Genomic DNA, 13,818 nt, shown 5'->3' with positions numbered 1-13,818 from the left:
ACTGTTCAGAGTAGACTGCGTGCATCAGGCCTTCACGGTCGAATTGCTGCAAAGAAACCACTACTGAAGGACACCAATAAGAAGAAGAGACTTGCTTAGGCCAAGAAACACAAGCAATGGATATTAGACCGGTGGAAATCTGTCCTTTGGTCTGATGAGTCCAAATTTGAGATTTTTGGTTCCAACTGCCTTGTCTTTGTGAGATGCAGAGTAGGTGAATAGAAGATCTTTGCATGTGTGGTTCCCTTCATGAAGCATGGAGGATGAGGTGTTATGGTGTGGGGGTACTTTGGTGGTGACACTGTCTGTGATTTATTTAGAATTCAAGGCACACTTAACCAGCATTTCTACCACAGCATTCTGCAGCGACACGACCAAGAGTGTGTAAAGCTATCATCGAGGCAATTTTTAAAACATTTTATTTTTTATTTCACCTTTATTTAACAAGTAAGCCAGTTGAGAACAAGTTTTCATTTACAACTGCGACCTGGCCAAGTTAAAGCAAAGCAGTGCGACACAAACAACAGCACAGAGTTACAGATGGAATAAACAAACGTACAGTAAAAAACACAATAGAAATAAAATCTATATACAGTGTATGCAAATGAGGTAAGATTCGGGAGTTAAGGCAATAAATAGGCCGTAGTGGCGAAGTAAATACAATTTAGCAATTAAACACTGGAGTGATAGATGTGCAGAAGATTAATGTGCAAGTAGTGATACTCGTGTGCAAAGGAGAAAAAATACAAATAATAACAATATGGGGATGAGGTAGTTGGATGGGCTATTTACAAAGGGTGGCTATTTGAACAATTTCAAATATAAAATATATTTTGATTTGTTTAACACTTTTTTGGTTTCTACATGATTCCATATGTGTTATTTCCTAATTTTGAAGTCTTCACAATTATTCTACAATGTAGAAAATAGTAAAAATAAAGAAAAACCCTTGAATGAGTAGGCGTTCTAAAACGTTTGACCGGTAGTGTATATAATTACATTTGAATAATAATAATACAAAAATACATTGTAACGACCCTGGGTTTATAAGCACGGAAATCGACTCTGTTGCACGAGCATGCTTTTGCGGTACAGTCGATAGCGCGCCGGACCTCGGGCTTGAAGGTCGAGGGTTCGAGACATGCTCCCTGCTGTTTCATTACAATATATATATTTATATTTTGTATTATTATTCAAATGTAATTGACAATACAAAAACTGAGAATATCAATACATATATTTTTTCAATATGTAAACATGAAATAAATTAAATAAAACTAAATCAATAAATAAGATTCACTAGACATGAATACTTGAAGATGTCAGAAACATTTTACATTCCTTTTGATAAAAATGTAAAAGGATAAGGGGTTACATTTGTTTAAAATTGTTATAATTTTGTAAGAATATATTGTTCATCTTGTCGTTGACTAATTCTAGATATTTTAATAAATATTACATTTTAGGCACAGATGTCAAATAGGCTATTTGTGTTTGTGTAAGAATAATTTACCAGATAGTATCAAGAGCAAACAATTAACTCAGTAGCTATGTTTTCATTCGAAAAATAACATATTACATCTTTCACTGTAAATATATTGGCCTTATCAATGAAATAAAACACGTAATTACTTAGCTGCTGGCTCTAAAATAACTTCACAAGATTAACAGAGGAGAAAACTCAGGCTGGACGAGGGGTTTTGAAGTATACATGTCTCTGTCGAAAGTTATTTCACAATCACATGGTAGAGCATTCAACATACAAAAAGAGAGCGTAGTAGCTAATAAAATGACAGATTATGTGTTATTTATTATCAACATCAATAAATAATTAATTCCGTTTTTTTCTCATCAGAATATCGGGGAATGAGAGGTTTCATTTACGTTTGGTGTTTTCCATCTTGAAGTTGAATTGACGAATCTGCACATGTGAACTATAAATCATATTTACTAACTTTTCCAACATGGCTGCACATGTCAGATATGTTTTTTGTGAGTATGTTTATTGTGGCATTTCGCACCTCTTTTTTTAAACAAGAAAGAAAGACTTTGTAGTACGACAATAATTAAACGATAGTGATATAACCTATCTAACGTTAGTTAGCGCACTAGCTTTATTTTACGTGTTTTCACGTGCTAATTTGGAATGTATCGGCGCGGCGGGGGCAAGAGGGACCACAACAACAAGACGGTGAAGAAGAATGAGAGCGACAGCAAAAAATATGCCGAACTTTTGGTGTTCGGCTATGCCTGCAAGCTGTTCCGGGACGACGAGAGGGCTCACTTCCACGAGCAGGGCAAACAGCTCATACCATGGATGGGGGACAAGAACATCCTGATTGATAGGTCGGTTGAACAAACCTAGACGGAATTGTTATCCTAACCAACTTTCCTAATCAGATCTGTCTTTCGAAGGGACCGATCGGATTATTGTTTTGCTGAAGGCGTAGTTTTCCAAATATAACTCACATGAAAGTACAAGTGTGTGCGAACCATTTTATCTAGCTTCCTTAAAAATGTCAGTTTTGGCCTCATGAAACCGAAGATGCATTAGCTATTAACAAAAGGTAGCAGAGGCTTCCTCCACTATTTGGGTCATATTTCAACAGTGAACAAGCTCTACATGAGACTGAAAGTTGTCTAAAATTGCCCCTTATAAACTTGCCTCTAATTTACGGATACATCAATGTACTTGTTTACAGGGCTTTGGACTATAGATCGTCTACAAGTTATATTGTATTCAACTTTGTATTACTTAACTGCCCATTGCCCTTTTTAAGGGAGGCTTATGCGTCTTGGTGTATTTGTATTTGCTCTGGTAGCTTCAACATGAGAATATTCAGTTAAGTATTGTATTCATTTCAGTTTCTTCCAACACAATTTGGATGTAAAAAAACTAAGATCTCTAAATGCCTTTCACTAAACTGAATTCAAATGAGAACTTCAAACCTTACCAACAAGTCACCAAGAAATTGAATTTGTTGATAATACCATGGCAAATTCAACCCAAACTACTACTGTATGTCAAATATGTGAATTAAGGTGGTTCACAGTAATTAATGTAAAAATGTAGGCGCTTATACTGTTGACTGCCAAGTATCCCAGCTCAGTTGTTTCCCTTTTGCTTTCAGTTGTTCATTTCTAATAACATTTTCTTGCAGGCTGTAGAGCATGTTGGCAATGATGACCTGTAAAAGTAGTTGTTTATTTGGAAATAAACCCACTTGATCCATGAAGGGGGGGACATTATGTTGGCCCTTCATGGTCTCGTTGAGCCACCTTAATCTTCTTGGGCCTGTCTCTTGTTTCCAATGTATGTGTGTGTCTCTCTATCACATAACCAGCCCTTATTTCCCCAGCTAGTAGCCTAAGGCTAAGGGGTCCTGCCTGACCCCCCAATGCCAACCCCAGTGCCCACTTCTCTCTTTCGAAGAAGGAACTCTGGAGAGGTGGAAGAGGGGAGCGAACGCAGGAAAATATCGTCCGTTTGGGTTCTTACGGATAGGTATTTATGTGCTCGGGTTTGTGTGGATGTACCTTTTTTACAGATATAGGAGAAGTGGTGAGTGTTATAGGGGGGAAACTTGAACCTTGTAAGGTAAGAGGCGAGTTGTTTTCTTTTGGTTTGTTTCTGTGTTCATGCAGGGCTGTTGCTCCGTAGCAATTTGTTGAGAGAGGAATGAGATTCACTGAGTAAGTTTGCCAGAAAACTGCACTAGAGAGCCTTTGTCGGGAGTTGTTCAGGTTATTGTGTCTGTATTGTGACGAGATTGCTCTGTTCCAGTACCATACACTCCCTCATGAAAGACTTGTGACTGAGGTAGTACGTTTTGTTGTTAAAAACTCTTTGTTTTAGGGTCCTACCTGTGTTGGTAAGTAGGTCCATGAGTTGTCTTTTCTCTCAATTGGCTTGCTCCATGTCTCTAACCCCTCTCTTCACCCTACAGGTATGATGGGCGTGGTCACTTACATGACCTCTCCGAGTACGACGCGGGCTCGTGGAACAGAGACTACCAGCTGTCCGAGGAGGAGGCCAGGATCGAGGCCTTGTGTGATGAGGAGCGGTACCTGGCCATGCACACAGACCTGCTGGAGGAAGAAGCCAGACAAGGTAGGCCTATCAGATTCCCAGCTGGGGGCGTCATACTCTATGGTGTCTGAACTGCTGTGCAATGCCTCGGCTCATCTGGATAAGCTGTGGAAGACAGTGGTGAATTCATTATTTCACGAAGTGCTCATGCGTTCCAATCGCACATTTGTGGAGACATTCAGCCTTTGCATTTGCCATCTGTTTCAGATGACTGGAAGTTCTAACTGAAAGGAAAACAAAAACACTATGCAACAATTAGGTTCTACATAAGGTGCCAAAGTGAATAATGGAATGAATCCCCTTATGTTCACCGGGCAGAATGAGCTTTCAAAAGGCTGTAGTTTCAGTGATGTATTCTGCAACACCTCCATCATCAACACAATGTTTTCAGGCACTGGAAGGTTGTTTTGATTACAGTATGCTAATGTGCCCTTCTCTCTGTACTGGCAACAGAAAGGCCATGTTATCCTAGGTAATAACCTCGGTTCAATTTCCACATTCTGATCTGATTCCTATTTGGATGGCAAAGAAAAGTATGGTAGTAAAGCTATGTCAAAGATGGTGAGAGGGTAGATTCTAAGTAGCCGAAAGTACGGGGGTCATTTCAGTGCATGCAGACCCTCTAGTAAGTAGGTTTGCGAGGTCCATGATAGGGCTGGGCGATATGGCCAAAATATCATATGGTATTTTTCTAATTTTTGATGGTATTTTATGTTTTTGATTAATAAAAGTTCTAAATTTGCTTTGAGTAGTGCGTGACCCTAGGGTGGAAACATATATTCTAAATTATTTCAATGGGTCTTTCTCCATTCGTATTGTTTTATACTGTTCAATTCAACTTCAACCTAAAATAATTTCCTGCATATTCATACATTTCTGCTTTTCCTGCACTCATTTGAGATAATTTCCACACTGCCACGATATGGGCAAAATACCAGGCCTTATTTTTAACCAAATCTTGCAATTTAGATCAAAACACTTAGGTGAACTTTTGCAATCATGGAAATAGAATATTTATTAGAATTCTATAGTTAGAATATAAATAATAGTGGGCACTCTGAATATAGTGTTGTTTGACATGACAACGAATGAAAATGCCATGGATGAGTTATTGTGACAGTGTAGGAACCAAAGTGATGTTCCGTGTTTCCTAGGGGACCCTATAATCTTTGGCTACATTAAATCTTTGTTCATATAGCCAACATATTCATGCTTTGCTTATTCGTCTTTGGTTTAGAAGACACTGTTGCACAAACAACATGCTAATTTAAGCCTCCACCAGTACTGGTATCAGGCTGTATCAGCTAGCTACATTTGCTCTGACTTAGTAGCTAGCCAGCTAACTAGCGATTAGCAATAGTGGCTAACACGATTTAGCTTCACTTGCTAAGAAAATACAAACTAGCTGTTTGCAGATGTAAGAAACACAAACTAATATTGTAATTATAGAACGCTTGTGGATTTATATTAAGATCAAATTGGAAAAAACATTGTTGTCAGTAACATTGTTGCATGTGCAGGGGCGGCAGGTAGACTAGTGGTGGTTACAGCGTTGGGCCAGTAACCGAAAGGTAAAAATCTGTTGTTCTGCCCCTGAACAAGGCAGTTAAGAATTTGTTATTAACTGACTTGCCTAGTTAAGTGAAGGTTAAATAAAAAATGTGCTGCATTGACCATGTCTTGTTGTCAAGCAACAACAAATGCGCTCCTTGAGTAACGGGGTGGGACTGGGTCTGTGTGGTAGAGTAGTAGAGTAAACTATAAAAATGGACTTTACACACGCCGATTCACATTTAACAAACCAAACATTCAAATACATTATAGAAGGTACAGTCGTGGCCAAAAGTTTTGACAATGACACAAATATTAATTTTCATCAAGTCTGCTGCCTCAGTGTCTTCAGATATTTTTTGTCAGATGTTACTATGGAATACTGAAGTATAATTACAAGCATTTCATAAGTGTCAAAGGCTTTTATTGACAATTACATGAAGTTGATGCAAAGAGTCAATATTTGCAGTGTTGACCCTTCTTTTTCAAGACCTCTGCAATCCGCCCTGGCATGCTGTCAATTAACTTCTGGGCCACATCCTGACTGATGGCAGCCCATTCTTGCATAATCAATGCTTGGAGTTTGTGGGGTTTTGTTTGTCCACCTGCCTCTTGAGGATTGACCACACGTTCTCAATGGGATTAAGGTCTGGGGAGTTTCCTGGCCATGAACCCAAAATATCGATGTTTTATTCCCCGAGCCACTTAGTTATCACTTTTGCCTTATGGCAAGGTGCCCCATCATGCTGGAAAAGGCATTGTTCGTCACCAAACTGTTCCTGGATGGTTGGGAGAAGTTGCTCTCGGAGGATGTGTTGGTACCATTCTTTATTCATGGGTGTGTTCTTGGGCAAAATTGTGAGTGAGCCCACTCCCTTGGCTGAGAAGCAACCTCACACATGAATGGTCTCAGGATGCTTTAAAGTTGGCATGACACAGGACTGATGGTAGCACTCACCTTGTCTTCTCCGGACAAGCTTTTTTCCAGATGCCCCAAACAATCGGAAAGGGGATTCATCAGAGAAAATGACTTTACCCCAGTCCTCAGCAGTCCAATCCCTGTACCTTTTGCAGAATATAAGTCTGTCCCTGATGTTTTTTTGTGGAGAGAAGTGGCTTCTTTGCTGCCCTTCTTGACACCAGGCCATCTGCCAAAAGTCTTCGCCTCACTGTGCGTGCAGATGCACTCACACCTGCCTGCTGACATTCCTGAGCATGCTCTGTACTGGTGGTGCCCCAATCCCGCAGCTGAATCAACTTTAGGAGACGATCCTGGCGCTTGCTGGACTTTCTTGAGCGCCATGAAGCCTTCTTCGCAACAATTGAACCGCTCTCCTTGAAGTTCTTGATGATCCAATAAATTGTTGATTTAGGTGCAATCTTACTGGCAGCAATATCCTTGCCTGTGAAGCCCATTCTGTGCAAAGCAATGATGACGGCATGTGTTTCCTTGCAGGTAACCATGGTTGACAGAGGAAGAACAATGATTCCAAGCACCATCCTCCTTTTGAAGCTTCCATTCTGTTATTCGAACTCAATCAGCATGACAGAGTGATCTCCAGCCTTGTCCTCGTCAACACTCACACCTGTGTTAACGAGAGAATCACTGACATGATGTCAGCTGGTCCTTTTGTGGCAGGGCTGAAATGCAGTGGAAATGTTTTTGGGGGATTCAGTTCATTTGCATGGCAAAGAGGGACTTTGAAATTAATTGCAATTCATCTGATCACTCTTCATAACATTCTGGAGTATATGCAAATTGCCATCATACAAACGGAGGCAGCAGAATTTGTGAAAATTAATATTTGTGTCATTCTCAACTTTTGGCCACGACTGTAGAGTAAAAACCCCAACCGTTCCCTGCATCAATACCGGTATATCATAAAATACGGTATACCGCCCAGCCCTAGTCCATGAAAAAATGGACTAGGGCTAGGGTTTCAGGCAGCCACTGTCTGGTTGAATGACTGATTATAGATTATTGTTGAGACTGACTATGTTTACTGTTTAATTTGTAATTTTCGATGCTAATCAGCATCAGTTGTACTGCCTTGTTATAAACATGCCCTCATGTTGAACTTTTTTCATTAACTTTTAACCACCCTTTGTGTCGTTGTCTGATGCAAAAGTGCCTCTCCTGTCCAAAGATGTATATTTTCTATTGCATTGAGTGGTAAATGCCCATCAGTTGAAACACATTCTAACACTACAACCACTGGGCATCGATAAGGATGGAGGGGGGCATGAGTAAATAAATGGGAGAGTAAAAAAAATGGCTGAGTAATAAAAATAAATAAATCATGAGCAGTCAAAATGGTTGCTTTAGCAGTTCAGGTGTTAAGGCTACAAACACAGACTAGCCTAAGGTTATTTTAGCAATGCTGCAAACTTCATAACAAGGAGTTTGTCACTTATAATGAAATTGCACTGACGATTAGATAAATTCAATCTTACATAAGTGACTGTTTAAGGGAAATATGGTGTTTAATTCCCAAACTGACAGGATTGCATGAGTCATCATGTAATTTGTGTTACTTTTGTCCCCTCATGCTGTTTGCCCTTGGGTAGTGGGGCTTAAGCAATTATCCATCTGTCCATTGTGGGAACACAAGACACATAAAAAATATTGATAATGTTAGATGTGATTTTGTCTTTCATTCCTCACTGTCCTTTACTATGAGATGAATTGCAATAGAAAAGTGGGGTATTGTAAGACAAGACAAAATTCCATCTGGTTGAGTTTCTGTTATGTCAGCTCACGACACTGTTCACATCCTTGAAACTAGCTAGGATGGATGGCATTATAATTTTGAGTCAATCCACTGATTTTGTCTCATGCTAGAGGCAATCCTTACAGTAGCCTGCTATGACTGTGCTTTCCAATAAATGTACCATACCATTCTCATGACTCTTTTAATATGTATGTGTGTCCCACACAGAGGAAGAATACAAGCGTTTGAGTGAAGCTCTGGCAGATGAAGGCACCTATAACTCAGTGGGCTTCCGCTACAGCGCAGACTACTACGACCCTTCTCAACCCACTGAGGAAGAGGAGGCCAACAGGGAGACTGGTGAACACACACACACAATGATTTATTTTAATCAAATCACATTACAGTCCAAAAGGATTTAAACATTTCACGCATACATATTCACAGTTCCTCACCACTTTCAACCACTGAACATTTCTCCTCTGACCTGCCCTTAGAGGATGAGAGCGGAGAAAGAGAGAAAGCATCTGAACTTTTACACACACACACACACACACACACACACACACACACGACAAATGAATACGCTGGTGGAGAGGCTCGCACATTAGCTTCAATGAAAACCCTATGATACATTTTTTATCATGGCAGGCTCCCCGGAGACGCAAACCACTATTTGAAGCCCTGGAGCTATAAAAAAGAAAGCTTTTCAAGATTCAGCTCTGAATGTGAAAAAGTCTTACTGGCTTGCAACTGTACTGACTGGTAATCACCTGTGAGGTCCAGTACTGGGCTCCAGCCCCTCCACTAGGCCCTGTTTTGGCCCACTCTAACCACATGAATACTAAGGCCTGGATCCTGTTTGGTTTCCCAGAGACAGCTTGCACTAGCCAGTCCAAGTATCCACACATGAGGGTAAACCGATTGAGGGTAAACCGATTCCAAAATGTGGACATTGTCTCAAAGCCTGAGGCACTTAGCTAGAGAGTCTGTTATCTCATTGGCGCTAAAGTATCTTTGCTTTGGACTTGACAGTCAATGTTAAGTCGTGACGGTCAGTCCAACATCTTGACTGGCAGCCTAACACTGGGGGAGGGAGTGTTAATGATGAGTGTTAATATGTGCTTCACGCCGGGCCTGGCTCTCTCCTCTAATTAGACAGGCGTTCATAACACAGCTAACAGCAAACTGTTCTGCAGCTTGAAGTCTGTTAACAAAAGCCTAAATACCAGGCCTATTTATCAGCCAGGCCACTGCTACTATCAAGACCTAATGTCCCTGACAGCCCAACCATGCTAGCCCACACATTGTCAACGCGGAAATTAACCGTGTACCTATATCCTTAAATAATAGATGTAGGGAAAGCTGGCAGCACTTGTGCCACCCCCCCCCCCCCTCCCCTCTCTAGCCAACACCCAGGTGCCCCTTCCTCAGCAGATGGTACAGTACTATTGCTGTGTGTCTGAGTGCTGTCATCAGTACCGTGTAACCTGGCCCAGCGCTGCCTGGGATTACTCAGCAGTACAAACCCCCTCGTGTGTGGGTGTGTGTGTGTGTGTGTGTGTGTGTGTGTGTGTGTGTGTGTGTGTGTGTGTGTGTGTGTGTGTGTGTGTGTGTGTGTGTGTGTGTGTGTGTGTTGGGTGGGGGGGTCGATTTGTCAGGGATGGAGTTCTCAGCATGAACCAATCATTTGGCTCTGTTGTGGTGCCGGCGCCGGGGCACACCTCGGGCGACTGGCGGAGCGCTTGATTAAATCTGCACAAACAGTGGCGTCCATTAACCGTAAAAAGGTGCAAGAGGAGTCTAGGCTGGGCTCCTTGGCAGCCATTTTTGGCATTAAATGTGCTTACCCCTACATCCATCTGCAGCCTCCCCACAGTGAACCAAAGCATAAAATTGTAATCTAATTTCCAGCTGACTTGTCTGCCTATTATTTCACACTGGGGGGGATGGGGTTGGATGTTGTAAATAATTGTGACATGGACCGCGGCCTCCCAGAAAGTTAAGATTAAGTAAAGCTGAAACTTTGAGTGCCTCGGGCAATGTGGCTGGATGAGAGTGGGTAGAGGAAGGAGAGGAGGAAACGTTGAGTGGCGGTGTTTCACAGTGACTGTAGGGTGAATTCTAATCTATTTTCTTCTCTTCTTCTCTCTCTGACCTTATGGGTTGTTCCCCATCAGAAGAAGCAGAGCCACAGGAGAGCGAGGAACCCTACGTGGCACCCCCGGGCCTGGCGATCCCCCCCGATGTGGAGCTGGTGAGTGCGCTAGACAACGTCCCACTGCTTCATGCTTAAATATACAGGACGGACCACAGGAGTGCAGAATGGGTTTTGGGCAGATCAGAGTCATAACTACATTTGAAAATGGTGGGTCAGGGGGTCAACGGTTCCTCTTCTATAACAATCCCTATTATGGAGCCACAGAGAGAGAATAGGAAGGGAGCAGAGATACCAGCATAACGTAGTCCTAGCTGGTGAGGGCTGTGTGTGAGGTAGTATTGATGTTGTGAGGCCTTTCAGACTGCCTACAGACAGGTGGTGAGGCCAGAGACTAGGAACGATAAGGTGTCTGATCTGGAGGAGGTTATAGAGGTCATCACTCACATCCTGCAGCCTGGGAGGAGACTGAGAAGAGGAGTCTGTGCTGCCTTGGTTTGCATCAGCCAGTATCAGGGGGCCTGCATCCTGACTGACTGTCTCTCTCCATCTCAGTCCACTCTTCTGCTGCTGCTTCCCCCATTGACTGCCGCGCGCCTTTCATCTGTAGGCTTCTTCTTATTGTAGACTGGGAGGCTTTCATCTCAGCATGGCCTCGATTTTCTCTCTCTCTCTCTCTCTCTCTCTCTCACTCTCACTCTCACTCTCACTCTCACACACACACACACACACCCTACCCAACTTCAGACTGACGCAAACACACACACACACACACACACACACACACACACGAAGTGATTCAATAAAATGCATGTGACAGATAGTTCTCCCTCGCTCTGGCTGTCAAAGCGTCCTCTGTGATGTCCAGAGTAGACACACACTGTGAGACAATGGGCCCACCCACGCCTCAGAATCCTTACCTGCTGATTTCTTTCCACGTGTCCTTGTAATGAGATTTCGATTGGGGACCCAGCAAAGCCCTTCCAATTGCTCTGCCTTGAAACGGTCAATTAGTCAAAGCCGGCACCATTCTCAGAATATCTGATCTGAATTATTAATCTGGGGATGTGGCTATATTTCCCACACATTATCACAAGTCTGAGTGCTCAGGCAGCACGAGCAGACGGTCTGACATCCTGGGGGCTGGGGAGAAGGAATCAGCTCTCGCTCTGCATCTCTGTGTATCATGACTCCATAAGAAGTTCCTTGTTCCTCATTTATCTTCATAATTGCAAGGTTATTTGCCGCTACGGAGCTTTCTACTCTCGCAAGCGCTCGGAGGCTCTGAATGCATTAGGAGTGTATGTGTAGAGGGACGCTACTACAGAGTGCAGGCCTAAGCTTCTCCTCTCCAAAGGTCTTCATTTATTATTCATTATTTTAGATTAATGAGATTTTTTTTTTTTTACGATTTGTCGCTCTCTCTTTTTTGGTACTCTGAGGGTACCTAACGAAAATGATTCATTGAAAGTACACAGCCTCAGTGATATTTAATAATGTATCACATCAAATCCAAATGATTTCTATTTTGTAAATGTATGTTAAAGTCAAGAAGCCATGGGATAGACCCTTTTTTTTCCTAAAATTTTTGCCTAAAATGACTTTCCAAATCTAACTGCCTGTAGCTCAGGCCCTGAAGCAAGGATATGCATATTCTTGGTATCATTTGAAAGGAAACACTTTGAAGTTTGGACTTGGAATGTAGGAGAATATAACACAATAGATCGGGTAGAAGAAAATACAAAGAAAAAAACAACCGTTTTTTTTCTACAACCATCTTTGAAATGCAATAGAAAGTTCTAGCCATCACTCTGGTTGTAATTCCGATGGTGTCCACAATCGAGGTCGACCGACTACGATTTTTCAACGCCGATACCGATACCAATTATTGGAGGACCAAAAAAAGCCGATACTGATTCATTTGACAATTTTTTTAAATTTTATTTGTAATAATGATAATTACAACAATACTGAATGAACACTTATTTTAACTTAATATAATACATCAATAAAATCATAATAGGGAAATTGTTTCACTTCTCTTGCGTTCCGTGCAAGCAGTCAGGGTATATGCAGCAGTTTGGGCCGCCTGGCTCATTGCGAACTGTGTGAAGTCCATTTATTCCTAACAAAGGCCGTAACTAATTCGCCAGAATTGTACATAATTATGACATAACATTGAAGGTTATACAATATAACAGCAATATTTAGACTTAGTTAATCCGTTAGATAAAATACGGAACGGTTCCGTATTTCACTGAAAGAATAAACGTTTTGTTTTCGAAATGATAGTTTCCGGATTCGACCATTTTAATGACCAAAGGCTCGTATTTCTGTGTGTTATGTTATAATTAAGTTTATGATTTGATAGAACAGTCTGACTGAGCGATGGTAGGCAGCAGCAGGCTCGTAAGCATTCATTCAAACAGCACTTTTGTGCATTTGCATAGGAGCTATTGCGCTGTTTATGACTTCAAGCCTATCAACTCCTGAGATTAGGCTGGTGTAACCAATGTGAAATGGCTAGCTAGTTAGCGTTTCAAACGTCACTCGCTCTGAGACTTGGCGTAGTTGTTCCCCTTGCTCTGCATGGGTAACGCTGCTTCGTGGGTGGCTGTTGTCAATGGTTCCTGGTTCGAGCCCAAGTAGGGGCGAGGAGAGGGACGGAAGCTATACTGTTACACTGGCAATACTAAAGTGCCTATAAGAACATCCAARAGTCAAAGGTATATGAAATATAAATGGTATAGAGAGAAATAGTCCTAGAATTCCTATAATAACTACAACCTAAAACTTCTTACCTGGGAATATTGAAGACTCATTTTAAAAGGAACCACCAGCTTTCATATGTTCTCATGTTTTGCACAAGGAACTTAAACGTTAGCTTTCTTACATGGCACATATTGCACTTTTACTTTCTTCTCCAACACTTTGTTTTTGCATTATTTAAACCAAATTGAACATGTTTCATTATTTATTTGAGGCTACATAGATTTTATTGATGTATTATATTAAGTTAAAATAAGTGTTCATTCAGTATTGTTGTAATTGTCATTACAAATAAATAAATAAAATCGGCCGATTTAATCGGTATTGGCTTTTTTTGGTCCTCCATTAATCGGTATCGTCGTTGAAAAATCATAATCAGTCGACCTCTACTTTATAGGATATGAAAAATGATTTTATCTAACAAAACTACACTTCATGATATCTCTGGGACCCTTTTGGATGATAAATCAGAACAAGATTTCAGAATTTAAGTACACATTTCACCTTCAGAGTTGAATTTGTCAAACCTATCGCGGTGA

The 13,818-nt window shown here is 41.3% G+C and overlaps 1 protein-coding gene across 3 annotated transcripts in view; it reads left to right on the top strand.

Annotated features, from left to right (window-relative positions):
• The first annotated feature begins 1,997 nt into the window (after positions 1-1,997).
• Positions 1,998-13,818, top strand: part of LOC111963973 (splicing factor, suppressor of white-apricot homolog) — a 130,842-nt gene continuing 119,021 nt past the window's right edge. The window contains exons 1-4 of one of the 3 annotated variants that reach the window (XM_023987587.2): positions 1,998-2,346; positions 3,948-4,111; positions 8,581-8,712; positions 10,536-10,609. In XM_023987587.2, coding sequence (XP_023843355.2) covers positions 2,147-2,346; positions 3,948-4,111; positions 8,581-8,712; positions 10,536-10,609 — 570 coding nt within the window. In that variant the 5' untranslated portion in view covers positions 1,998-2,146. Of the gene's footprint in view, positions 2,347-3,312; positions 3,506-3,947; positions 4,112-8,580; positions 8,713-10,532; positions 10,610-13,818 lie in introns of those variants that run through there. The other 2 variants (XM_023987586.2, XM_023987588.2) reach the window with 2 other exon arrangements.

Source organism: Salvelinus sp. IW2-2015, linkage group LG5, assembly GCF_002910315.2.
Source record: "Salvelinus sp. IW2-2015 linkage group LG5, ASM291031v2, whole genome shotgun sequence".
NCBI lineage: Eukaryota > Metazoa > Chordata > Actinopteri > Salmoniformes > Salmonidae > Salvelinus > Salvelinus sp. IW2-2015.
This window is presented reverse-complemented; position numbering and strand designations above follow the sequence as displayed.